This window comes from Spermophilus citellus (genome assembly GCF_964194105.1).
Source record: "Spermophilus citellus genome assembly, chromosome: 11".
Taxonomy (NCBI): domain Eukaryota; kingdom Metazoa; phylum Chordata; class Mammalia; order Rodentia; family Sciuridae; genus Spermophilus; species Spermophilus citellus.
Genome location: NC_138192.1, coordinates 132,652,462 through 132,677,432, shown reverse-complemented (window position 1 = coordinate 132,677,432; position 24,971 = coordinate 132,652,462). Strand labels below are relative to the sequence as shown.

Genomic DNA, 24,971 nt, shown 5'->3' with positions numbered 1-24,971 from the left:
GATGGGGAAGGCGGGTGCCTGTGGGGCATGTCTCTGAGGTATGGGTTTTGCCTTGGTTGAGCAGAGCTGTGCTTTCTCTGCTTCCTGGTGCCATCTCCTGAGCTGCTTTCCCCTGCCACACTGTTCCACCACGAGGTTCTGTCTTACCTGGAGCCCTGAGATGGGGCTCACTACCTATGGACTAAGACCTCTGAACCATGAACCCCAAAATAAACTTTTCCCCCTGAAATTATTCTTGTTGGGTCTTTTCATCACAGCATAAGAAAGGATGATGAAAATACTAGATTATCTCTATTCTCTTTCTCCTAAGGTCATATGAATGCAAGAATATTCAGAGCAAAATGATTAGACCCTGAGAACTGCAGCCTAATCCATCCATCTTGGCTTGGGTGGGCTGACTGGGCGGTAACTGTGGGCAGGTGGGCCACTGGGACATGACCTGGAAGGGCACTGCTTCCTGTGCCCACCCCCATGTCTCTACCTCTTGCTCTCTCTACTTCCTGTCATGAGCTGAGCCGCTTTCCACTGCTGAGACCCTCCCCCAAGATGTGCTGCCTCACTTGGACCCACAGCCATGGAGTTACCATCTATGGACCGAGACCTCTGAAATCGTGAGCCCCTCTAAATGGTCCTTGGTAGGTGTATTGGTCACAGCCACACAACAGCCAGCTAAACGAATCCCAGAAATGTGTGTATAGATCATGTTCACGGATCTCCTGGCCCTCTCTTCCACCTTGCTCTGTTTCCATAGACCATTTTCTCTCTTTCATATGTTGAAGTGGAAGTTGAAGAGAACTTCTGTGTCTGGTCTTCTTGATTGGATTTCCCACAACCTCCCCTCACTGTGTAAGTGATGACCAGCCCTGTGGAAGGACCCAGGTGAGTGGATAGTCTGTGGCTTGTCCAGATCCTAGGGGACAGTACGAAGTAGAAATGTCCCCAATGCTTGTTTCTTGCAGCAATTCTGATTCCTAAGAAGACACAAGCTCTTCTGGCTCAGGGACCCACTTTAGCTCTGTGAGGCCAGAGCTCACACTCGGCTTATCTGTGATGGGGAAGGAGAGGGGGAAGGACAAGCTCTTTGGCTGTCTTCAAATAGTAGTTAAGGTGGCAGACCAATCATCTATTGCTGAATAACAGATTACTCCCCAAGCCTAATGCTTAAAACAACACACATATATAATTTCACACTTTCCAGTTTAAGAGGGTGGTGCCAGCTCAGAGCCTCTTGTGCAGTCACCTCAAGGGTAGACAGGGGCCGAAAGCTCTACCACCATGCCCCCTGCATGGCCGTGCCCCCTATGGGCACCACAGACTATCCACTCACTGGGCCCTTCCACAGGGCTGGTCATACTTGGCAGCTGGCTTCTGCAAGACTGAGCCACGCCGGAGAGAGCTGAAGAGAGCCTTGGGATGAGCCAGACCTTTTATAACCCAACCTCAAGCAGCTGCCTCTTCTGCATGAGCAGCACCAGCTGTTAGGAGTGCATCTCAGAGGCCCCGCAGCCCTCGGAGCAGGGAGGTTACCAGGGCGATGTCAGCAGGCCGGCATCAGGAGCTGCCCACCAGGGACCATTCCAGGATGGACTATGTCATTATCAAACATCTTCAGACTCCTACCAAGAGTAGACAACAGGGTCGGACCTTGTAGACGCGCCACTCTTCTGTAACAGGTGTAGAAATTGGAAAGAATTAGCAAGAGGGACAGGGAACGTCACCTGTGGGGCAGGGTGTTCCTGTCCTATTTCTTGTTCATTTTGTTTTTCAACGTCCAGCTGCTGGAATGGCAGGGCACTGTCCTTTCTGAAACATGCTTGGCTGCCTCCCAGGAGCCCGCCGTGCCCAGGCCGTGCTGCTTGAGATGCGGGTGTTTGGCGTGTGCTGTGGGACGCAGGGCCCCTTTCTGGGCCTGCTGATGGGGCAGGAACTGCCCTCCACTCACCCTGGCTCTCTCTGCCTCCCTCTTCCCCCACCTCGATCAGCAGCTCAGCCCGCGCCCGCCCTACCTGCCCCGTTGTTAGCAAAGTCCTCACGACTTTCTCTTCGTGGATGCTGCACTCTGCCCTCAATGCCATCCGGGACACGTTTCCCCATTTCTCCCAGGTTCATTGGTTCTGAAGACTGAGTGAGGTGGAGGGAGGGTTACGAGTTGTCAGACTCCTCTGCTTTGCCCTGTCAGGGAGCCTACCCAGCTCTGCTTTGACCTAACAGGGCGACTTTAACTTCAGCTCTCAGAAGGCAAACTCTTCCCCTGAGTCATGTGCTTGGAGGTGACAGTGACACCATGATTAGCTGTGCGACTTTTCAACAGGAGGCCTTCGAGGTCCAGGCTCAAGGCAGCGTCTTGGTTGGGAAAACACCGTCCAGCCACACAGAGCTCACAGGGCGGAGTTGCCTTTCTCTCTCCGTCCACTTGCCACCTGAGACAGCCCCCAGCGATGATGCCCCGAACGCTGGCGGCTACCCTCACCCTTGCACCTCTTCTTTCCCTACCATTCCTTCCTCATCTCTTCTCACGGTACTGCATCTCCTAAAAAGACCAAACGAACAGAGAGGAAGGAAGAAGAAGGAGCTGATTCCTAGAGGAGGTGATGGACAGCCAGGAAGCAGGACCGCACGGCCATGAGACATGGTCCCACTGTCAGCCCCACCCCTTGACTGTAGCATGACCTCAGGCAAATTGTTTCTTTCCCCAGCTTCCTCACCTGCCAAGTGATGGCAGCAATAGCTCCTGCCTCCCAGGGTGTCAAGAGGGGAAACTGCATTCACATTTGCAATGCCTGAGAAGGGTACCTGGCCTGTGTCACCAACTGTCATGGGCATATGGCACATAGCATCACATCGTCAGCCACCCAGAATTGCCTGGCCCTAGCAGGGCTCCAAAGTGTTTGCTGCATGAAACTTCCATGTTATTTCGTTTGGGTGGTTGTATTAATGGAAAATATATGAACCTCCAACTGAACCGGTCTCTCCTTGTGCCTTTGCAAATCATGACCCAACAGAGGAAAAAATCTTGCAAGAGTTGCTGATGAATTTCCGCATATCTGGTATCTAACTCCTGCATTGTTCCCAACCTTGTAACTACTGGGGAGATGGAATCGGAATCTGTTGTCTCCTTGCACAGAGACCTGCCATCAAGACCCCACTCCAATGCCACTCTACAAAGAGGTGCAGTGGGCCAATGAGCAAGCCTGTTCCATCACAGAACAGTCAGTTCACTGACACAGATATCTTGGTTGTGATTGACATGCCTAAAATGCTACGAACGGCTTGCTTAAAAGGGATTCAGAAGACCCTCCAGCCAAACTGAAAAGCTCTGGCCTCAGGGACAAGCTTCTGTGTCACTCCAGCAGGGAATTAAGAGTCGCCATGTTAGTCCACTTTGTTGCTATGATGAAATACCAAGGCACGCTACTTTGTACATTACAGAAAGTTCATTTGGGCTCATGATTCTGGAGATGAAAGGTTGAAAGCTGTCACCTGGTGATGCCCTTCCTTCTGGCAGAGCCCCAAAGTGGCACAGGGCATCACATGGTAAAGGACAGGAGCACACATGTCTGGGCGTCTGGGCTCTCTCCCTCTTCTTACAAGGCCACCAGGAGTCCATCATGGAGCTTGAACCGAATAACTTGAATCCCAACAATTTCCCAAAGCCCCAACTCCAAACACCGTAGTTAGACATGTCTCCACCCTTTTAAGACCTCACCATGAGGGCCAACTCCATTGTGCCCCACGGGAGACAAGCCACAGTGAACCACAGCAGCTGCAAACAAGACCCTGGGAGCGGGGAGAGAGAGAAAGAAGAAAGACAGAAAGAAACTCTGCCCAAGAACAAAGCCCCAGTTTAACTGGACCTGGGAAGGTCGGGCAGCTAGACTGGGAGGGGAGAGTGACCCAATAGCACCCACAGGAATTCTCATGGGAACCGTGGGCAGAAGGAGCAGCCCCAGACTCTCCACAGGAGTGGGAACATGGCAGGCTCAGTGAAGATGTGGGCCCAGAAGTGGGCCTCGGTCACTTGAGTCATTTGTACATGGACCATACTTGTCCCTCACCTGAGGTCCACGGGGTTGGCACATTTGAGACTCTCCATTTCTCCCCGGCCAGGACCCTGTTTTGGCAACTGACTCTCACTGCTGTTCAATCCTAACATGGGGCTGACATGTAACTGGACTCCAACCATGTCCACTCACTCTCCAAGCTTGGTCAGCTCATGGCAAAATTGCTCAAAACCAAAAGGATAGATACAGAAGAAGCTGCAGGTCCAGCAGTCACAGAAGGTACACTTTGGGGGCTCTGAACAACTACACCAAACTCCACCGTAACTAAAAGCCAGAGCTTTTCAGTTCGGCTGGAGGGTCTTCTGAATTCCTTTTAAACAAGCCTTTCATAGCATTTTAGCCACCGAGCCTGACCTCACTGGACACAAACCATGGGACATAAACACCCCCACCCTAGAACCTGCGTGCTTCTCCCTGAGGATCTGTGCTGCTAGCCCCCCCCCCCCCGCCCCGGACATTTGTAAACATAAAGACGTGAGTCAGTACCGCGTGTCACTGAAAATATATGACTTATGGCACCTGATAATGACTGTTTAAAAATTAAACTAGAACGATGAAGCGACCTTTATCTGATTCAGAGAAGCCGGGATGTGTCTGCCATTGATTGCTTAAATATATTTTGCACCCTTCAAGGACAATTGCTGAAGGAGAAAATCAAATATATGATCTCCAAGAAGTGAAGGGGGAAGTCTTGCTACTGAGTCCCTTTCTCCTCAGGAACAGTCCAGGCTAAGAGGGGTTGGGTGGGGAACAGCGGTCACACGAGCTATCAAAAAATAAATAAATAAAGAGGAAGAAATAGAGATTAGAAGATTTCATACTGAAATAAAGAAATTCATGTTGCCTTAAATATAATTTGTGTTCGTTACATTTCAATTCCTAATTTATACATAGCAGGGTTGATAAAGAATTACATTATAACAAAATTAGCCAGAATAATTAGCATAGCGTATGTGCCACTGATTAAACACCCAGCGGATAGCGCAGTAATTAAGAGAGAGCCGGATTTTGAGGCTTTGTCATCTTGTTATCTGCCTAACAAGTGCTTCATCTTTACCTCCCTTCTGATTTGAAGTTTGATATCAGCCTCTAATAATGCTCATTCGATTTTTTTTTTTTTTGGATTCATTTATTTTTTTATTTTATAAGCACTTTTTACATATCTGCTAATTTTTATACCATACATGATATATGGACAAATCACCTCTCCCGATGGAGATGATTTTTCCTGTGGTCACCACCCTCCCTCTCTGTGTTGACACCAATGTGCTAAATTCCTTCTGGAAGTAAAGCATTTATAGGGCATTTGCACTTGGAAATTCAAGCTCACAACTCTTTCAAATCCCTAATTCTTTGGGCTGGGGAAACGTGTCTGGCGTGTGTGAGACCCTGAGTTCCATTTCATCCCCAGCATAAAGTAAACAAAACCCCTAACTCTTTGGGCAAAGAAGGCACTCGAGGCCAGTGGCTGTGTGTTGGAAGAGTTCCCGTCTGCTTCCTGGGTGGCATCCACTGCCTGTGACTCCAGTGATTCCAACGTCCCCACAGGGTCCAGTTTTCAGTGCATGTGGCTTGAAGGCGGTTGCCCGAGTGACCCTGGACTTGCTGGTGGCAAACTGGACCCAGGAGGCCTGGCTCCCCCACTTGGGGTCTGGGGCTGGCTGCTTGCGGCAAACCCTTGGTGGCTTTGCCCTGAGACAGGAAGTAGCCATCAGCCAAGAATGGGGAGCTGTTCCTCACCTCTACCTGCATTTTTGTGGAGTCTCTTTAGGCAGAAACTGAGACCCGTCTGTGATTCAAAGGCAGAGCGAGTACACAACCTACCAGGGAAACCTTCACCTCCCGGGGCACAGCACACAAACAGCACCAAGGACTAACCCGGGGACCCCGGGCACAGCCAGCGCCAGGCAGAGGGTGAGGGCCTCAGGAGCCAGCCTTCCCTTCTCCCTGCTTCGGGCCCCTCCACCTGCTGACCTTCATCTCCTCGGCCTCCCTCTGCCAAGCTCCAACTACGGGTCCAGTCCAAGGAAAGGAAAAGGGAAGCAATGTTCCCGCTCAGTCAGGACAGCAAAGGGCTTCCCAGACGACACCCCAGACAGACACCCCAGACACCCCAGATAGACACCCCAGACACCCTAGACACCCCAAACACCCCAGACACCCCAGACAACCCAGACAGATACCCCAGACAGACACCCCAGACACCCTAAACAGACACCCCAGACAGACACCCCAGACAGACACCCCAGACAGACACCCCAGACAGACACCCTAAACAGACACCCCAGACAGACACCCCAGACAGACACCCCAGACAGACACCCCAGACAGACACCCCAGACAGACACCCCAGACACCCTAGACAGACACCCCAGACAGACACCCCAGACACCCCAGATAGACACCCCAGACACCCTAGACACCCCAAACACCCCAGACACCCCAGACAACCCAGACAGATACCCCAGACAGACACCCCAGACACCCTAAACAGACACCCCAGACAGACACCCCAGACAGACACCCCAGACAGACACCCCAGACACCCCAGATAGACACACCAGACAGACACCCCAGACACCCTAGACAGACACCCCAGACAGATACCACAGACACCCTAGACAGACACCCCAGACAGACACCCCAGACAGACACCCCAGACAGACACCCCAGACACCCCAGATAGACACACCAGACAGACACCCCAGACACCCTAGACAGACACCCCAGACAGATACCACAGACACCCTAGACAGACACCCCAGACAGACACCCTAAACAGACACCCCAGACAGACACCCCAGACAGACACCCCAGACACCCTAGACAGACACCCCAGACAGACACCCCAGACACCCTAGACAGACACCCCAGACAGACACCCCAGACACCCTAGACAGACACCCCAGACAGACACACCAGACAGACACCCCAGACAGACACCCCAGACACCCCAGACAGACACACCAGACACCCTAGACAGATACCCCAGACAGACACTCCAGACACCCCAGACAGACACCCCAGACACCCCAGACAGACACCCCAAACACTTCAGACACCCCAGACGATACCACAGACACCCCAGACAGACACCCCAAACACTTCAGACACCCCAGACACCCCAGACAGACACCCCAGACAGACACCCCAGACAGATACCCCAGACAGACACCCCAGACAGACACCCCAGACACCCTAGACAGACACCCCAGACAGACACCCCAGACAGACACCCCAGACAGACACCCCAGACAGACACCCCAGACAGACACCCCAGACAGACACCCTAGACAGACACCCCAGACACCCTAGACAGACACCCCAGACACCCTAGACAGACACCCCAGACAGACACCCCAGACAGACACCCCAGACACCCTAAACAGACACCCCAGACAGACACCCCAGACAGACACCCCAGACAGACACCCTAGACAGACACCCCAGACAGATACCCCAGACACCCTAGACAGACACCCCAGACAGACACCCCAGACACCCTAGACAGACACCCCAGACAGACACACCAGACAGACACCCCAGACAGACACCCCAGACACCCCAGACAGACACACCAGACACCCTAGACAGATACCCCAGACAGACACTCCAGACACCCCAGACAGACACCCCAGACACCCCAGACAGACACCCCAAACACTTCAGACACCCCAGACGATACCACAGACACCCCAGACAGACACCCCAAACACTTCAGACACCCCAGACACCCCAGACGACACCACAGACACCCCAGACACCCCAGCGCAGAGCTGCTCCAATGGCAGAACCTCGTCGTGAGGGAGGCTGGAACACCGAGTGGCCAGTGGTGGAGATGGGATTTAAACCACTGTGAGTCACCCCCACGGGCTAGTCACAATCTACAAGGTGGTATGCAGGAGCCGAGTGGAGAAGAGAGTTTTCCCGAGGAGCAGAAGCAGCAGGATGAGAGAGCTTAAGGAACTGGTTCACCAACCGTGGAGACTTGGTAGGTCTGAAGCCTCAGGGCAGGCGGCCCCCGGGACAGCTGCAGCTGGGTTCCCAGGCTGTGTGCCGGCAGATTCCTCGCTGCCTGGAGGGCGGTCTGTCCTGGCTGGGCCTTCAGCCATTACCCTTTATTCCAAATTCACTGAGCTTAAATTAATCTCATCCAAAAAACATCTTCTCAGAAACATCCAGAATAAGGTGTGACCAAGTAGCTGCACACTGTGGCTCAGCCAAGTTGACACCTAAAATTAAGCCCAGGGAGAGAAGAGAGAAGGGAAGAGGTGGCAAGACCAGGAGCCAAGGTAGCCCCTCCAAGGCCACAACACACTTAGAGTTAGAAGGGAAACTGCTGGGACAGCCATGTTTGTGCACAGATTGACATTGGGACACCCAGGAGTACAGGAGGCAGTGGCCGCCTTGAGAAAATAGCCCACCCACTCCCCAGGAGTGCAAGTAAATCAGGACAGGGCTTTGCTCCTGCATGGGTGGGCGCTGTCACTTTGAGCCAAGTTTATCAGCCTTGGGGGGGGGCGGCTAATGTTAGGTTGCTTCCTGTGTCCCCTGGTCTGTGCTTCTGTCCCCAGCTGAGAAAGAGTTCCTGTCTATGCTTTTGTCCTTCTTTGAGACCAGCCTGTCCATCTCTGAATTCAGAAACCCAAGTTCCCTTGCATTCTGTTCAGCTGAAGGCCCGCCCACACTGTCCTTTAGATGAAGTAGAGTGTGAGCTACAGAAAGTCAGAAAATGTTCTCTTCAACAAGCAGAGAGCCAGCCCGTCCCGGGGGACAGTGTCCAAAGTTTCTGGATAGAACCGCACTTTTGACAAAGGAGACATTCAACAATGCTTCCAAGAGCTTCCTTTGAAAAGGCTGGCTCTTCCTCTCCCAGCACCACAGACACGTCCACTGCCCCCATCGAGAATAGCTCTTCCCTGCGCCCGGAAGACGACCTCACAGCTGCCCGGGGCCAGTGGCCCTGGCTGTAAGGGAGCCACAGAACCTCAGCTATTTATAGCCCCCGCGCCACTCCCTCCCCAGGCAGCTGCTAACTTTGGCCTGAGATTAGAGGAAGAGAAGAAAGACAGATCCCCACATAAAGGATATTACAATGTCCAGCTCAGATGACCCGCCCGATTACCCTGTCAATTCAGACTTAGTGAGGAGACTGAAGGCCGCCCTGGACACCAACGATGAGGGTTCACTGAGGGAGCTGATCGGCACGGAGGTGGAGCCAGTGGATGCGGTGATCGAGCTGGCCAACGACGACTGGATGAAGGACCCCTCAGCGCAGCTCCCGTCTGGCGCGCTGCTAGGTAACCAGAATGAGGCCCATGGGGGAAGGAGATGGCTAACTCCCACACCAGAGTGGGCCATTCCTGAGTAGAGGGGCCGACGGCAGGAAGGGGCCAGGACAGTGGTTGGATATCAGATTCCTACTGCAAAGATACCAATCATAACGGAGCGAGATTCTCCAAAGATATGGTGTTTATTAGGGAGTGGGCATTGCAAAGGGAACACCATGTGCCGCAGTGAACTGCGAGCAAATCGAGGAGGCAGAGGCCAGGGGCAGAGCTAGAGGCAAATGAGAAGGGCCACATATTTGCAACAATAGCCCTTGGCTACAAGGATCGACAGCCGGCATCCGGCATCCATCCGAGGCTGGACGGGCAGTGGCTGGGCAAAGGGCCCTGCAGAAGCAATTTCTGTGCAAGGTCATGGTAGCCTCTGTACAAGGCTGTGGCTCTGGCAGAGCCCTTGGTGCAGTCTTGGTTTCCAGGCACACGTGTGGGGCCCCTCCTTCATACCCTCCCGGCTTTACCTGCTGTCTGTCAGGATTGACATGGTGACTTCATCTGGGTTCTGATGGCTTTCACATAAACACACTGCGCCCAGCCTGGTGGGTGTATCACAGGACCAACAGCACAGCACCCCACAAGATGATTCAAAGGAGAAATCCACCCTGGGTGCCCCGTCCTGGCACAGGGGCTGTTGTTGGGTCTCTGTGTTCTCCCACACTGGTCCGTCTGCCTCCTTATAACCGCATCATAGACAGCATTTTGTGCTCTTTCTTGAGATCCAAAAACCTGCTTTCCATGTTGCCACCTAGGCTCCTGAAATTGTGTTAATCAGCTCTTTGTTGCTGTGACCCAAGTACCTGACAAGAACGACTTAGAGGAGAAAAAGTTTATTTGGCTCACCCTTTCAGAGGTTCAGTCTATGGTCACCTGACACCACTGCTGTGCGTCCAGGTGAGGCAGAAGAGCATGGTGGGAGGCTGTGGAGGAGGAAAGCCACTCTGCTCCTGATAGCCAGAGAGATATAAACCTCAAAGTTCCACCCCCGAGACCTACTTCCTCCAGTCCCACACGCCCTGCCTACAGTTACCACCCAGTCCAATAGTTCTAGCTCTTTCAAATTATTAATCCAGAAAATGAATTAATCCACTGATCAGGTTGTGGTTCTCATGACCTAATCCTGAGCTTTGTGGGACACCTCAACTCCAACCCCTGACCCCTGCACAGGTGATTGATCACAAAACGTCATAGGAGGAGGGTATCGGTTTCTATTTTTGTTCCTATAAATAATGCTGTAACTAGCATCTTCATTAGAATCCACATGACTTTTTTCTTATTTGGGGTTTATCCTTAGGATACATTCCTAGGAGCCCATTACTGGAATGGGAATATAAATTTCCTTGAGTATAATTCAAATTGTTTTCCAAAAGGACTTCTATTCCCTCTGACAGAGAGCTGTTTGCCACGACCTCTCCAACAATGAGCGCCGCAGAAAGGAATCTTCACATTGAAACATTTAAATCACCAACTTAATCATTGTATGTGTGCAATTCTTTGCTGCCTGCTCGTCCATCCTCTCTTTACAGGCCAGGACAAGGGACTTTGCCTCTCTTTGGAGGCCTCTTCACATGAAATGCAACTATCTCTTTGAGTGATTGCTGTCACTTAGTAGAACATCTGCAAGGAACAGGCACAACCCCTGCTTGGGTTTGCTCAGGACGTCTTCCCTGGCCTGATTTACTTTTAATTGTATCCTGCTATCTTCTAGCTGGTGCAATGTGCACCCTGGGAGGCCTGTCTTGGCTGAAGGCTCCTCTCTGCTCTCAGGGGGTGAAAGGGGGAGCCTTTCTGATCATAAGTGGCAATTTGACTAGGAGTGTTAAGCGCTGTCCTGACCCACCCTGCTGTGCCCTGTGCCCACCCTTGAGGCTGATCTTTATGAACTGCATCTATCCATCCCCTGCCCTCTGGTTCCTGTTGGCTGCAGCTTTTAGAAGGTGCTAGAAGAAGGGGAAAGGACAGGGTATTTGCTCCCTGGGCCCTTCCCTGCCAGGTGGCTGCTGCAATTTTGCAACATCGTCCAGATGTGGACCCCGCTCCTGGCCGGCATCTCCTTCCTCCTCGCTGGCCCTTTGGGTGCAAGAATGGAGAACCTCCCCCTGCAGCTCCTCCCCTGCTTGACTTCCCTCTCCTGCACCCTGTGGTCATGCCTCTGTCTTCTGTGGGATTCTGACTGGAGCAAGGTCGTCTCCACACATCCTCCTTTGCAGACCGGCCACGGCCGGCACAGGCTTGTGCATTTGGAGCTCCTTCACAGTATCACTGCTGCTCACGCTTCTGCTGACCTGCCAACCTTCCCATCCCCGTCACTGGGCTGAATGCTTCAACCAGTGAGATTTGTCTTGGGAAAGCCACACACCCTTCCCTTGGATCCATCAGCTCATGGACACCACCATACACAGGGACCATTCCCTGCTGGATGGCATGGTTCCAGAGCACAGGGGCCACGGGAGGCTGAGGACGTATTTAGGCACTCAGGTCTGGATGATGATACACGGTATGAGTAGGTGCGTGGTCAGGAGTGTCTTGTCACTGGTGATTTCATTTCAGACAGAGCAGGCTGCACTTCTCCCAAGGGCAGAGGGAGCCACGTGGTCAGAGTTGTGTGTGTGGCGTGCCACTCTGACTAAATTGGGAAATTAGGGCTTGAAGGAGACAAAGAAGGCTGGGAGGTAGGTGTAGTCAGGAGGGGACTGAAGGCAGCTGCCCAGGTGCACCATAGCAAGGGTCTGGGATAAACACAGATGAAAGGACAAAGACAGGGAAGAGCAGGGCTGCTCGTGGGAAGGACTTGGGGAGGGACAGGAGGCATGCAGACGGATCTGCTATTCTGTCGCGTGTGAAGTCTGCTCCGTGTGTGACGGAGTGGAGAGTGGAGGATGAACACAGGGTCAGCACAGGAAACTCCCTCCCAAGAGCCTGTGACGCAGAAGACGTCATCATGAGAAGCTCATGAGGAGCCCCGGGAAACAGCTGCCTTCAAATGAGGCTCTCAGAGTCAAGCTCAGGTTCTGCCACCAGCGAACTGTTTGACTGCTAGGAGCCACAAGCAAAATATACGATGTATGGCACCTTTGGTTGTAAAGTGACGCCAGCTAGCCACTGAGGTATTATTATGCTAAGATTTACATTCATATGCAAATTGGGCTCCTGCTGTTCACCTTGGCCTACTACTGGACTCATCTTACGGGGACTCATGGAGAGTTCCCATTGGTTGGGGAAGGATAGTAGGAGGGAATTCCGGGGGGGAGGTCCGAGGAGACCTGCGGTTCCGGGAGACGCGCGGTTCCGGTCAGACGCCCGCGTGGGAGGACCGGTTTTGGCTTGCTGGCGCTGAGAGTGTTGGCGGCTTTTTCAAAATAAAGTTTTGTTCCTGCTTGAGTGGCTCGTGATTCTGTGCCCAGCCAAGACTGCGGCATTTGACCTCAAGAAAGACACTTTCCCTCTCTGAGCCAGCATCTCCACTTACCAACAAAGATGAGGTAGGAGTATGTTCCCCAAGCAGAGGTCCTAAAGTTTCCTGAGAAAAGCTCCAGGATGGAATGAGCTGGGAAGGGCTCCTTGCTATCCTACCCTTGGAGACTGGCACTTGGAGCAAGAGTGGAACAAGGGCTCAAGGGTTTAGCCACAAAGGGACTTACAGAATGCAATCCTGCTCTCCATGATTTCTCCTCTGACCTCAACTTTGCTGATGACCATGGAAAGGGGGCTTGCAGATGCTCATTGGGATCTTCTGGCCTGGGCTGTGAAATGGGTCTCTTCCTTCTCCATGCCGAGACCAGCATCCCCAGGACTCACGGTCACAGCCCAAGATGGGAGTGTGTTCCTCTGCTCTCAGGGGACACCTGAGGCCTTGCAGAGCATCCTAGAGGAAGCAAGAGCCATTGCATTCCGACGGACATGTGGGGACATGAGAGTTTCTGGAACTTGTGGCAGGAGCCTGAATGCAGCCTGGATCAGGAGCAGATGCTGTGAAGAACTGAGGCCCTCGGGAGGAGGAAGGTGAAGGGTGGTAGCAGCAGGAAGAGGATCAGGCCAGGAGGGCGGAGAGCCAAGGATGCCCAGCAGGGAGAAAGCATCTGCCAAGGTTATGGCAGCCTCAGCATCTGGGGAAGAGAGAAAAGATTTCCAGGATAGCCTGAGCTGACAGAATTCTGGAAATCATTCAAAAGGAGACAAGTGTGCAAAAACAGGAAAAAGTAACCATTCTCTGCTGGTTGACAGATCACACAGGGATCCCTCTAAAGCTAACCATCCTGTGAATTTTTATTTCCACTAATTTGAACAGAAGGGAAAATCATTTATTTTGATGTGTCCCATCCAAGACAATGCAGGAAATGGCTTTTTCTGGAGAAGTCTTGCAGGTGCCTATGTGCCCTGTGGTGTGGACAGAGGTTAGAGGAGCAGGAAGTTCAGCCCTGCAAATGACAGAGTAAATGTGCCTCCTGAGGTGGGCTGAAGACAGGAGAAAGGTCATCAGTCAGGGTCCCCTTCCTGGGGCAACTCACCTGTGCCCCGGCAAAGACACCAGCTCTCTAGCAAGACATGCCTTGGGATGCCCAGCAAGATGCCCCAAAGGGCAGGGAAACTTCTCATGTGCACTCAGCCTGCCCCAGTAAGAACCACTGTGATCCCTCCTGGCTCTGGATTGTCCCCTCCTTGCTCACCCTGCTGCAAGGAGTCCTGTGTTGCCAACTCTGCATTCCCACCATGGAGACCCTCGACACATGAATGGAGTCCAGCAATGTGTAGTAGGCCATCTATGTGAGAGAGAAAGACACACCTCCTCCTTTGCCAGAGTGCAATAGCCTTAGTCTGCATTTAATACTGAAATATATGGCTGTCTTAGTCTACTTTCTGATGCTATAACAAAATGCCTGAAGTTGGATACTTTAAAAAGGAAAGAGATACCCCTAGTGGTAGTACACACTTGTAATCCTACCTAGGGTTTGAAGTCTGGCTTGTGTTGGGAGGAGTGCAGGTTGAGGCCAGCCTGGGCAACTTAGGTGAGAACTTAAAATAAAATACATTTTTAAAAATGGGGGTGGGGGACGGGATGCAGCTCAATGAGAGCATTTACCTAACATGCACAAGGTCCTGAGTTCAATCCCCAGTACTACAAAAAAAGAAAAAAAAAGGAAAAAAAAAGAGGTTTATTTATTTCACAGCTTTGGCAGCTGAACACCTAAAACCAGGCAGCCCTTGAGCAGAAAAGACAAGATGAGAAAGGAAGCCAGAGACCAGGAGTGGCCCATCTTGCTCTTTTCAACACAACTTTTCTCCAAGTATCTCACTCGGGCCCCAGGAGGTCTGCACTCACCCCTCTGAGAGTGTGTCCCCTGTGACTTCGTCACCTTCCACTAGGCCACACTTCTGAAAGGCCCGCCAGCTCCCAGAGCACCATACTCCTCTGGGGAAGTGTGGGACCAAGCTTCCAGCCTTGAGCCTTTGGTAGTCACCCTGAGACCATGTCCGGACCATGGCCCTGGCTTCTATGTTATTCCCACTGATGTTTCAAACTCAGACATGCCTCCTCAAGGGCAAGACCTTGCCTGACACTTAGTGCCCAGACCTCACACAGGCTACAGATTGGGGTACAGTGACTGCCACAGGCCAGCCAGACTTCTCGGCTGGTATTCCGGGGTGGGGGGTGGGGGGGAATGCACTTCCATAGACATATCTGGAATTCGTTTTTCTGCAAAGGAATGTTTCATTCTACTTTCTTCCAAAGCCGTCTAACTACCATCTAACATGGTGAGCATTGCATTAATTGTCCTTGTACCTGCTCATCACCAACCGGCCCACTTGGCATCAAGAACACAGAGAGGGAGAAAGGACGACTGGGGGAGGGTGGCAAGGCCCATCTTGCCCCCCATATGCATCAACTGCACAATTTGGTAACTGGTGTAATCAAACTACTTAAGGAACAACTGATTACTAATTGCTATTATTAAGGATGTCAGCATCCTATGATTTTGCTGCTGATATATTATATACAAGTCAAGATGCTACTTGAATTCCTGATTGAAATAGAAAAATAGAGGCATTCTGTTGTGTTTGGGGTAATGGTATTTAAGCATCCAGAGGAAAGTTAAAGAAATACTAATTGGGTCTTTATTAAGAGGTCTGTATAGGTGGAGAATGAGCGTGGGTAAACGGGCAATGGACACGTGCGCACCCAGGAAGCTGGGGTCCATGTTTTGAATTACACTTCTCGTCCACAGCTGGACGCTAGGCCGACCCTGGGGCCGCATCCACCACCCCAGTGGGCCGTCCTTCCTCAGGCACCTGGTAGAGATGGCACCAGGACAAACAGCTGGACCTCAGCTAAGCCAGCACAGCTCCGGCCTCCTCTTAAAGCGCAATGAGGTGTGCATGCGCATGGACCTTGGCACAGTGAGAGGAGCGAAAGGCCACCAGTGAGGTGAGCCGGTTCCCACCGGCGCTCTGCCACTACCCGGGTGACCTTGAATGCATCAGCCCACCTGTCCAAATGAAAAGTCGTGCTACAATTGTATACAATGAACCAAAATGCATTCTGCTGTCATATATACCTAAGTATAATGAATTAATTAATCAATTAATGAATGAATGAAAGATAAAAGAAAGAAAAAAGATGACATTATTCCGGATCAACCCCAAGGGTCTATACAAATTGGACTAACTCGGGTTCTAAGTCTGACTTGTGTCAGGGAGGTTAGAGGCACTCCTTCCCACCCCAGGTGCCTTCCCAGGAGTGGCTCAGCCTCTCAGGGCCTGTGTAGGCCTTCCCCTGCCTTCACCAGAAGGGCTCTGAGGCCACTTTCAGGTCAGCTGGGCAATGAAGCTATCAGATGGGAGGCTGGTGGAAAGCTGTACATACAGACCAAGCAACCATATCTCATTAGACCTCGAACCCACCTAACCTACAGGCAGAGGGGAGACCCAACAACTCACAGTGATTATTTTCCAGCAGAGGAAAATGAGGCTCAGAGAAGCTGAGCTGCATATCTGAAGCCTCACAGCCTGCAGTTGCATGCTTACATCCTGCATTTTGCAGATGGGACCCTGAGGCTTTCTTGTATGCACTTACTGGTGAATGGACAGTAAGGAGCAGAGTAAAACCCAGGTGTTTCCTGTTTTGTAGTCAAGGCCTCTTGCTGCCTGCCCAGCCAGTGGCACTGTGCAGGAAAATGCATGAAGAAATGTCCCCTTTTGAATTGAGAGTAGCATACACATGCATATACACACATGCACACACACACACACTCACGCACATGAGCATAAACACACATGCACCCACAATATCAATAGCCTGAAGTCCCTGGATTCAGCAAAAGTGTTCAGGAAAAAAAAAAACATGGATGGTTGAGTGGGGTGCTCCTCTGAAGAATAAAAGCAGAAACTAGAAGCAGGAGGTCACCCATGACAGGGAAAGAAAGAGAAGCATCCACCAACTCAGCTGCTCACCCGGCCAGAGAATGTGGGGGCAGGGAGACCCTGCTCGAAGCAAAATGAAATTAAACCTTTCTAAGCACTTATAAATCAGCACCTAATGACACTATCCCACCACCAGCCTGAGCATTGCTCTTATTACTTTGATTCACAAGCCAGGAAAAGATCCGGAATTATGCACAAATTATTGTCCCATCTTCTTAATTAACGCTGATTGCAAAATTCTTGCTAAAGTCCTTGCTAACAGACTCAATTATGCGCTGCCTGAATTGATTCACCCAGATCAAGTGGAATTTATTAGAAATACACTTTCCTACAATAACATCAGATTATCTTTGAATATAGTTAAATTATTTAGGAATAAAATGGTTGCTGCTGCAGCCCCTGCTTTAGGTACAGAAAAATATCTCTCCCCACCTAAAATTAGAATGTTTCTTTGCTTTCTACAAGATATCTCCCCCACCCTGGGCGCTTATTTTTCCCAGAAGCAGGTTGGATCACACTGTGATGAGATTATATGCACGCCTTAGAGCTAATGGTCCAGCTTCAAAGGCATATGGGAAGGAAGGAAAACCCTACAGGGTCGCGTCTCTGCTACCCCCAGTACGAACCGTCACTGCCTCTGGAACACGGTGAAATTGCAATTAGACTAAATCAGGATATTTTCAGAATCAAAATTGAGAAACAGGCTAATAAAGAAATAATGTATGCTGATGACATCCTTCTATTAGCATCACTCCCGAGCACACTGGAGAGGTTCGAAAGAACAAAAAGAAACGAGGATAATAGGGAAGAGGATGTTGTGCCTTCCAAGATGAAGGCGGCAGCTGCCTGCAATGGAGGGCTCTGCTTCCGTCTGCAACACTCCTAGGGGACGCGGTGCAAGTGGCAAGCACACTCCCTGGTCCCACCTACCTGCTCCACTTCCTGTCACCTCCTAATACCAACTTCAGCACCCAGAGGTTGAACAGGGACTAGGTTGGTCTTATTCACCATATCTGGGCACATAATAGCTCTAAAATAAATATGTATGGGCCAAGTAGCACAGCTATTAGGAATAGCAGTCTCCCAGATTGGCCTTGCAATTATGAGCATGCTCTGAGAGGGTGTGATGGACAGAAATAAGCCAAAGAGAGGAAGTGGAGTTTCCAAGGGAGATACAGCAGGGAGAGAAGAACAGGACCCAGCTGGACCTGGGGTGTGGGTCTGTGTTGTGGGACTGTACCCATGAGGACACAGACTCTAGACATAGTGGCTACACTTGTTTGCAAAGGCAGTGAGGAGCCATTCAGCAGAGGAATGAGATCATATGGCTTGGAAAAATGAAAAAGAAAACCATGTGACTCTTTCACATAGGAAGGAAGGCTAGAGCCGAGAAAGTGAAGCTGGAAGACTCGTCCGGCTGTCTGCTCATGCCCTCTCCAAGCCCCCTTCCGCGCTTGCTATGAGAATCCCTCCACAAAGTGCCCACCTGGAAAGTGCCCCTTGACGCTGGGGTTGGTCTCATTCTTGTCAACAATGGGTTAACATCACATCAAGGATGACAGAAGAAAGAAAAAGAACCTGCGAATGTGAAAACATATCAATACAAAGTTCCCAGTCTGAAGAACAGAAACTAAAATGCCTGAAAATAAAAATGACCCAGGACTGGGGATCAGATAAAAGCTCTAACGTATTCAACTGGAGAGGAAGAAAGAGAAAGAGAATGGACAGAAAAAAAAAAGATCAAAGAAATAACCACCAAGCTATGCCAAAAATTTAGAGGTAGAAGACATAAATTTACAAGTTCAAGTTCAGCAGACCTCAATTACACTGAGTCTCTTTTCCCTGGAAAATAAGGACTAGGTTTCACTGGAGTGGGGGAGGGAGAAGCGTGCCCAGAGAAGGCTGGTATGCCCACCTGCTGTTGGAGGCCGGGGCCTACACCACCCAAGGCAAGGGCTCCCTCCTGCCCCGCCAGCCCTGCCGGGACCAGCTGCCTGGCTTTATGAATAAAGTTTTATTGGAGTGCAGCCACATCCTGCCTTCATACAGCATCTCTGGCTGCTCTCATGCTGCCACAGAGCTGATCCGTCACCACAGAGACCACACAGCCCTGAGATAAGACCTGAGATATTTATTCTCTGGACTTCACAGAAAAAGGTTGGTGAGCCCTGTCCAACCACAGACAGGCTCCATTTTGTGGCAGGAATCAGAGGACCTACCTGACCTGTGCGCTCCCAAGACTGGCGGGTGGCAGGGCTGCTCGGAGCCTGGTGGGAAGCAGGTGTCGTTCTGGGGGTGCCGGGCCCTGAGGGGGACAGTGAGCATTGAGAGTGTTCATAGCAGCCCAACATTCCCATGTGAGGACGTGTAATTGTGTTTTTTCCTTTTTTCTTTAAGAGATCAATTTTCATTGGATTTTGAACAGATCAGGATTTAAAAAAACAAAAACAAAACTCTCCCTGGCCTTCACCTCTGGTGTGGAGTGAAGGTCTAATCTGTGGTGAGGGGCCATTGTTTCTGGCCCTCCTCTGCCTTTGCGTGCAGTCTCCTCTGCCGGCTGCCTCCTGTCCTGGTACCTGGGGACCGCCATCCTTCCCGGTGGCTCAGGGGCCTCGGGGCCTTGGGGCCTCACAGTTGGGTGCTGGGTGGAGTTTGACCCCAGGCCGTTTTCTAGGATCAACACCTAGGAAGCCTATTGGCAATAGGAGAAGGGACTCTGGTGACACCGCCTGATGGTGCCTTGGCTAGCTGCAGTCACAGCTCTGGAGCTAACTGGCTTGACATAGTTTTCCCACCTTGGATCCAAATGTCAAGGTCTGTCTACCTGGACCTGCCTGTGGGTCTGGCCATGTCGGGCAGGGTGCCTGGGTGAGGCAGCTCTCGGCCCCTCCTTCAAACCTTAAGGCACTGACAGCTGCAGTGACAATCTCCCCAACACTGGGGTCTGTGTCCACCCACGTCCAGGCCTCGCCTCGCCTCAGCTCTGAACCTCAGACCCACGGCCTTGCTGGTTTCCTTCCCACCCAGGTCCCCTCTGCCTGACCCTGCCACCTGGCTTCCAGATGGCCCCCTTGTTAAAGATGCCCACCTCTCACTCTGCCCAGGGCCTTCAGCTCCAGACAGCAGGTAAAGAGGGGGAAACAGACACCCCAGAAGAACACACCGTCCTCGTCCTGTCTCCTGGCTCTGCTAGGTGCCGCCTGGAGGATGCTGTCCCAGCCACCCTCCCTGCCACTCGGACGCCTCACCTAGCACGTCACCCCGGTGCAGTGACCACTGAACTCCGCTTGCCCACAAATGGTTGCCACGTCTCTCCTGCCAAATCTGACGCTGCTCCCTGGCGAGGACCTCCACTCTCTCCCTTTGTGCTTCTAGAATCTGAAAAGTGCTCAGGACATGTAAGTTCAACTGAATAGAAATTCACCCTCTCACCTGCAAATCATGGAAGTATCAGCATCAATAAACTCTCCCCAAACTCAAATTAAAAAAAAAAAACTTTCATAATTTAGTAGGCAAAAGAAAAAATTCGACTTATATTTTAAATTAGAAAAATGTAATATTTTGTATGTTAAATATTCATTCATATTTTAATAATTTTCACTGTTTTTCTGTTGGAGTTTAAAGTTCTAATTTTTTTGCCAATAAAAAAAAATAATTCCAACAAACTCTCAGTCCATCAAACAAACACAGTGGCAATGGGACCCAAAGGGGCCCCAGGGAGACCTCCCTACTCAGCAGCAGGCTCAGAATACTTCTAAAAGGGGCACTGAGGATGATCAGCATAACAATCAGACAAACCAACTTCAAGAGAGAAGTATTTTGCTCCCTGTGTGAGATTCATAAAAAACAATCAGTCTGAACATGCAATTTGTCTCAAGAGGCAGAAGCTGCAATTTCATCATGTAATTAAATCCCCATGACAGTTGTAAAGAAACTTCGTCACCTTTATCAGGGAAAGTGTTGATGATATGCTTTCCAGCAACATCCCCAGAGCCTATGAATGTCCTTCCAGGGCTATTTGCTCCGGGCTCTGCAGGCCGAGGATCTGGCGGCTGGGTTTTCCACTCATCCACAGTTGATGCTCAGTGTTCAAGGGTACCTTTGTTTCTCAGCTTCCCCAAAAAAAGTCCTCCTGGGCTGTCAGTGCAAGCAGCACTTGACCTTTGGATAAGATCACATTAATAATGAGAAGTGACTTTGTGGTTTTGCATTCTCTGCACTGCGCTCGGTAGCAACATTGGGGAAATAAGTTATGAAGGTGGTTTGTGCCCTCCCCCCGCGCCATTGTGTTCTTCCACATGATGAGAATGAGATTTCTTAATAATGTGAAATCAGTACAGACAATTTAAGTCATTATTAATAGATACAGTTGATCTGAAGAAGTAAAATGTTGTAATGTTTTGTTAAATGAGGTGTGATGTGCTAACGTTGTTATTCAGACAGGAGGTTAAGATATTTAACATGTTTGATGTTAATGTCTATGTGACTAACTCTGGTGAATATGTCTTAGAAGTCATGAAAACAGAACCCTACCCACCTGCCAGCTTCTTATTTTTAAAAAAATTCAAACCAAAAAAATTTTTAAGATGGACCCCTCCGGGGAGGAGAGGTGAATGAAGAGTAGTGTTTAGAAATTTTGTAGCGAGATTAAGACCAGGGAAAGGGAGTGAAAGTGAGCCACTGTCAGGTCTGCAGCCACCATGTTGTTGGGGGTAACGTCATCCCAGGCCCAGGGGAGTCAGCCCACTGCCATCTGTATCAACTGTCATCCAGGGAGGGCAGACTGACCCCACCAGCATATCCACGGGTGTGTGTAAGAGTGTGCATGGAATCTGTCCTCGGCTCTGGCCTCTTGCCCTCCTCTAACCAGTTACATGGGCCCTTGTATCTAGGAGGAGGGCAGATATTTTCCAGTGACCCAGGAGAGAGTCAGAACCTTGGCCCTTCCCCAAGAACACGAAAAAATGACAGGGTCGTCCTGCCACCTCCAAAACCCTTCCTCTTGGCCAGAGGCATGGAAGTTGCTGTGTGGAGAAGAAGCTGGCCCAGGGGGGCACTGTGTTCATTCAGGAGCAACATCTCTGACCAGCTCCCCGGAGCAGAAGCCGGAACGCTGCAGGGACTGAGAAAGCATGGAACCACACTGCAAAGGAAAGGGACAGGATTTTAATGGTGGCACCAGGGAGAGAGGAAGCTGAGCGGGTTGGAGAAAGGTGGGATGAGGCTGTGCAGACTGTGATCAACCCACTCAGCCCACTCACCAGGCCCATCCGTGTTGTTAGGGCTAGCGTACAAACAGGCTCACCTAGAAAACTCCACGGAGCTCCCATGGGCACCAGCATGGGTCAGAGCAGGGGGAAGACAGTCCCCGGGCACACAGAGGTGGAGGCCAAGTCAGGGGCTCTAGGGAGACTCTCCTGTCTTCAAGCCAGGCCTTGGTGACTGAGGGAACCCACTCGGACACCTGGCTGACAGTTTCTCTGGCTGCACATTCACGCTTTGCATGTTGTGAAGCAGCTTCCGTGACTTGCTGCATTTATGCCATCTAAACATGGGTGCCAACATCAGCTCACCCACAGTCCCAAACACTCTGAGCTTACAAAGAAGAAAGAGAAAAATCTAGAAAGAGCAACAGGAGAAGCCACAGCAAGGAGCGGCAGCTTTATGCCACAAAATTCACAAGGATCCTGTGTGTCAGAGGTTTGGATGTCAGATCGGGGCGTGGATGGACTCAGCCCTTTGCTCTGGCCTGTTACCATCTTTAGGAACCCTGACTGTGTCCTGCTCCATGCCACCTTTCTGATACCCAACTCTGCCTGCGCTCAAGGTCGGGCTGAAGCCAGGCTCTGTGGCTTCCTTTCGGAGCAGTGGTTCCCAGCCCTGCTGCCCGTTAGCAGCACCTGGAGAGTTTCCGGCAGTCCTGAGCCATGCTGAGCCCAACACCACCCCAGAGCCTCTCTGCCCCAGAGCCGGGCACCAGCAATCGTTACAGCTCATGGGCGAGTCCACCTCATGGCTGAGGTTTGAGACACTCTTCTAGAGGCATTATGAATATTATTTCTCCAGTTTGAGTTTTTAAACCAAATTTTCTCAAAGAAAGATGTTGGGATCCCGTCTCCTGAGGTCATGGAAAGCACACCCTGAAGAATCTAAATGCAGAGTTCCTCAGCCCAAGCCAAGGAGGCTAGAAGGCCGCAGGTGGCAGCACAGCAGCAGCTCCCACACCAGGCTCGTTCCTGTGGGGCACGATGACCCTGTTTAAGGAGAAACACAAGGCCCCGGCAGCACGACCTGCTGTGTACTTTAGGTGTCTGTGTCCTGGCATTTAATGAGAACACATCCTGTTTTGCCACTGGGGAAAATGTTTCTTAGAACTAGCCAATCAGTTCCTTGTCTCCCATGTGTTTTGCTGTAGTTAAGATGTAGCCTCACATGGCCCTGTAAAGGGAGTGCTGTGTGAGAACAGGGCAGGCTGGGGCTCTGCGGGCCCAGCTCCCCACAGTAAACACACTGTCAGTTTTAGGACTCAGCGTCTTCCTACATAATTGTGGGACGGAATGCTCAGCACAAAGACACATCGTTTTTCAACTTCTCCCAAAAGTTTTCATAACACTTTCCATTAAACATTGAGATATGCACAATGGCTGCTACAGCCCCTCCTTGGAAGTGAATAACCAAGTCACAAGAGACAATTCTCCTGGTCCACCTGGCCATGTTCTTAGGAACTCCCCGAGCTCCACGTGATCGCAGTCCTTTTCTAAATATTCCCAAACCATCGTTTCCATAATGCCACAAGGGGACTTGCCCAGGGCTAATGTGAAGCTCGAGAATCTGAGGAATCCCTATTCTTTTCCAATTTGACAACTAAAACTCCAGCCTTCAGGTCCTGATGTTCCACCAAAATTCCCTCAAAATTTCCAGCAACTTCGGATGCATATTTACTCTTGAAAGAAGCTGAGTTTTCCTGTGGACTGAAGGTAGCAGAGCAGAGAAGACTTGAGTTGCATCTTGAGGCTAGGCCCTGGGTTTGACCAGCTGAGGGATGAAGGCGATAAAAATGACACAAAAATAGCTTGACCAACAAGGTATGGATGGCAAAACTGGGGTTCAGGGGGCAAGAAGGAGCCCAACCAGGAACACTGGGTCAGGAAACAGTGACACTTGAACCCCTAAAGGATGTCACCCAGCGGGCGACAAAGAACAGTAACCAGCTCTTGTCTATTGGGGTCCCCTGGCCACTGCTCTTTCCTGAGTGATCCTTGCTGGTAGGGGTACTGCCATTTACACCTCTGAATCCCCAAAACTCCTACCCTAAAACATAAAGATTACGTAAATGTTTATTGAACAAATACATGAATGGAAGTGTTGGTTTCAGGTTTGTTTATTTAATATAATTGTCAACAGTGTATCTATTCTTGTCTTTAAAAAAAAAAAAACTCTGTGCCAGGCCTTTGGAGTCACCCCCATGCCCCACTTATGAGGCAGTGCTGTCATCGTGGGCTATTTTTAAAGCTCTCACAAAGCACCAAGTCTGTTCTCGACTACTACTCCCCACTCCTGAAATCAAGCTTGGATATTTAGGGAGCTGTTGACAAAAACACATGGAAGCTAAATTTAGCCTAGAAGAACGTAGAGTGGCCTCTCCCCTGGACTCCCCTCAGAGCCCCATCCCTTTTTAAAATACCCCACGACAAATTATATCAAGTACAAAAATAAAATCCTCCAATTTAAAGTGAAATGCAAACTCAAGCAGGGTCGTATTAAAGTTGTGCTTGAGCCAGGTATGGTGGCACACCCCTGAATCCCAGCCCCTAGGGAGGCTGAGACAGGAGGATCATGAGTTCAAAGCCAACCTCAGCAACTTAGCTAGGCTCTAAGCAACTCTGTGACACCCTGTCGCTAAGTAAAATGCAAAAAAGGACATGGGATGTGCCTCAGTGGTTAAGTGCCCCTGGGTTCAATCCCTGGTGCTGATAATAATAATAATACAGTTGTGCTTGAATAAGTCTTTCAGAAATCTAATTACAAATAATCAGTTGTAGAAAAAAATGGCCCGACGGCTATGCTTAGAGAAATTAAATATCCGAGGAGCCTAACACTGCTACTAAAAAACGGAGCAACTATGTACGGCTCATGTCCAGGCGGCCCG

The 24,971-nt window shown here is 50.7% G+C and overlaps 1 protein-coding gene and 1 long non-coding RNA gene across 4 annotated transcripts in view; one reads left to right on the top strand and one right to left on the bottom strand.

Moving 5' to 3' along the window:
• The window catches only part of LOC308631151, a 29,981-nt gene extending 21,523 nt beyond the window's left edge, over positions 1-8,458 (bottom strand). For both annotated transcript variants that reach the window (XR_014018118.1, XR_014018119.1), the window contains exon 1: positions 8,041-8,458. This is a non-coding gene — a long non-coding RNA (uncharacterized lncRNA). The remainder of the gene's footprint in view (positions 1-8,040) is intronic.
• A 562-nt stretch (positions 8,459-9,020) lies between these two features.
• ASB18 (ankyrin repeat and SOCS box containing 18) overlaps positions 9,021-24,971 on the top strand; it is a 62,667-nt gene continuing 46,716 nt past the window's right edge. Inside the window, exon 1 of one of the 2 annotated variants that reach the window (XM_081262134.1) lies at positions 9,021-9,361. In XM_081262134.1, coding sequence (XP_081118260.1) covers positions 9,157-9,361 — 205 coding nt within the window. In that variant the 5' untranslated portion in view covers positions 9,021-9,156. The remainder of the gene's footprint in view (positions 9,362-24,971) is intronic. The other variant, XM_081262133.1, reaches the window with a different exon arrangement.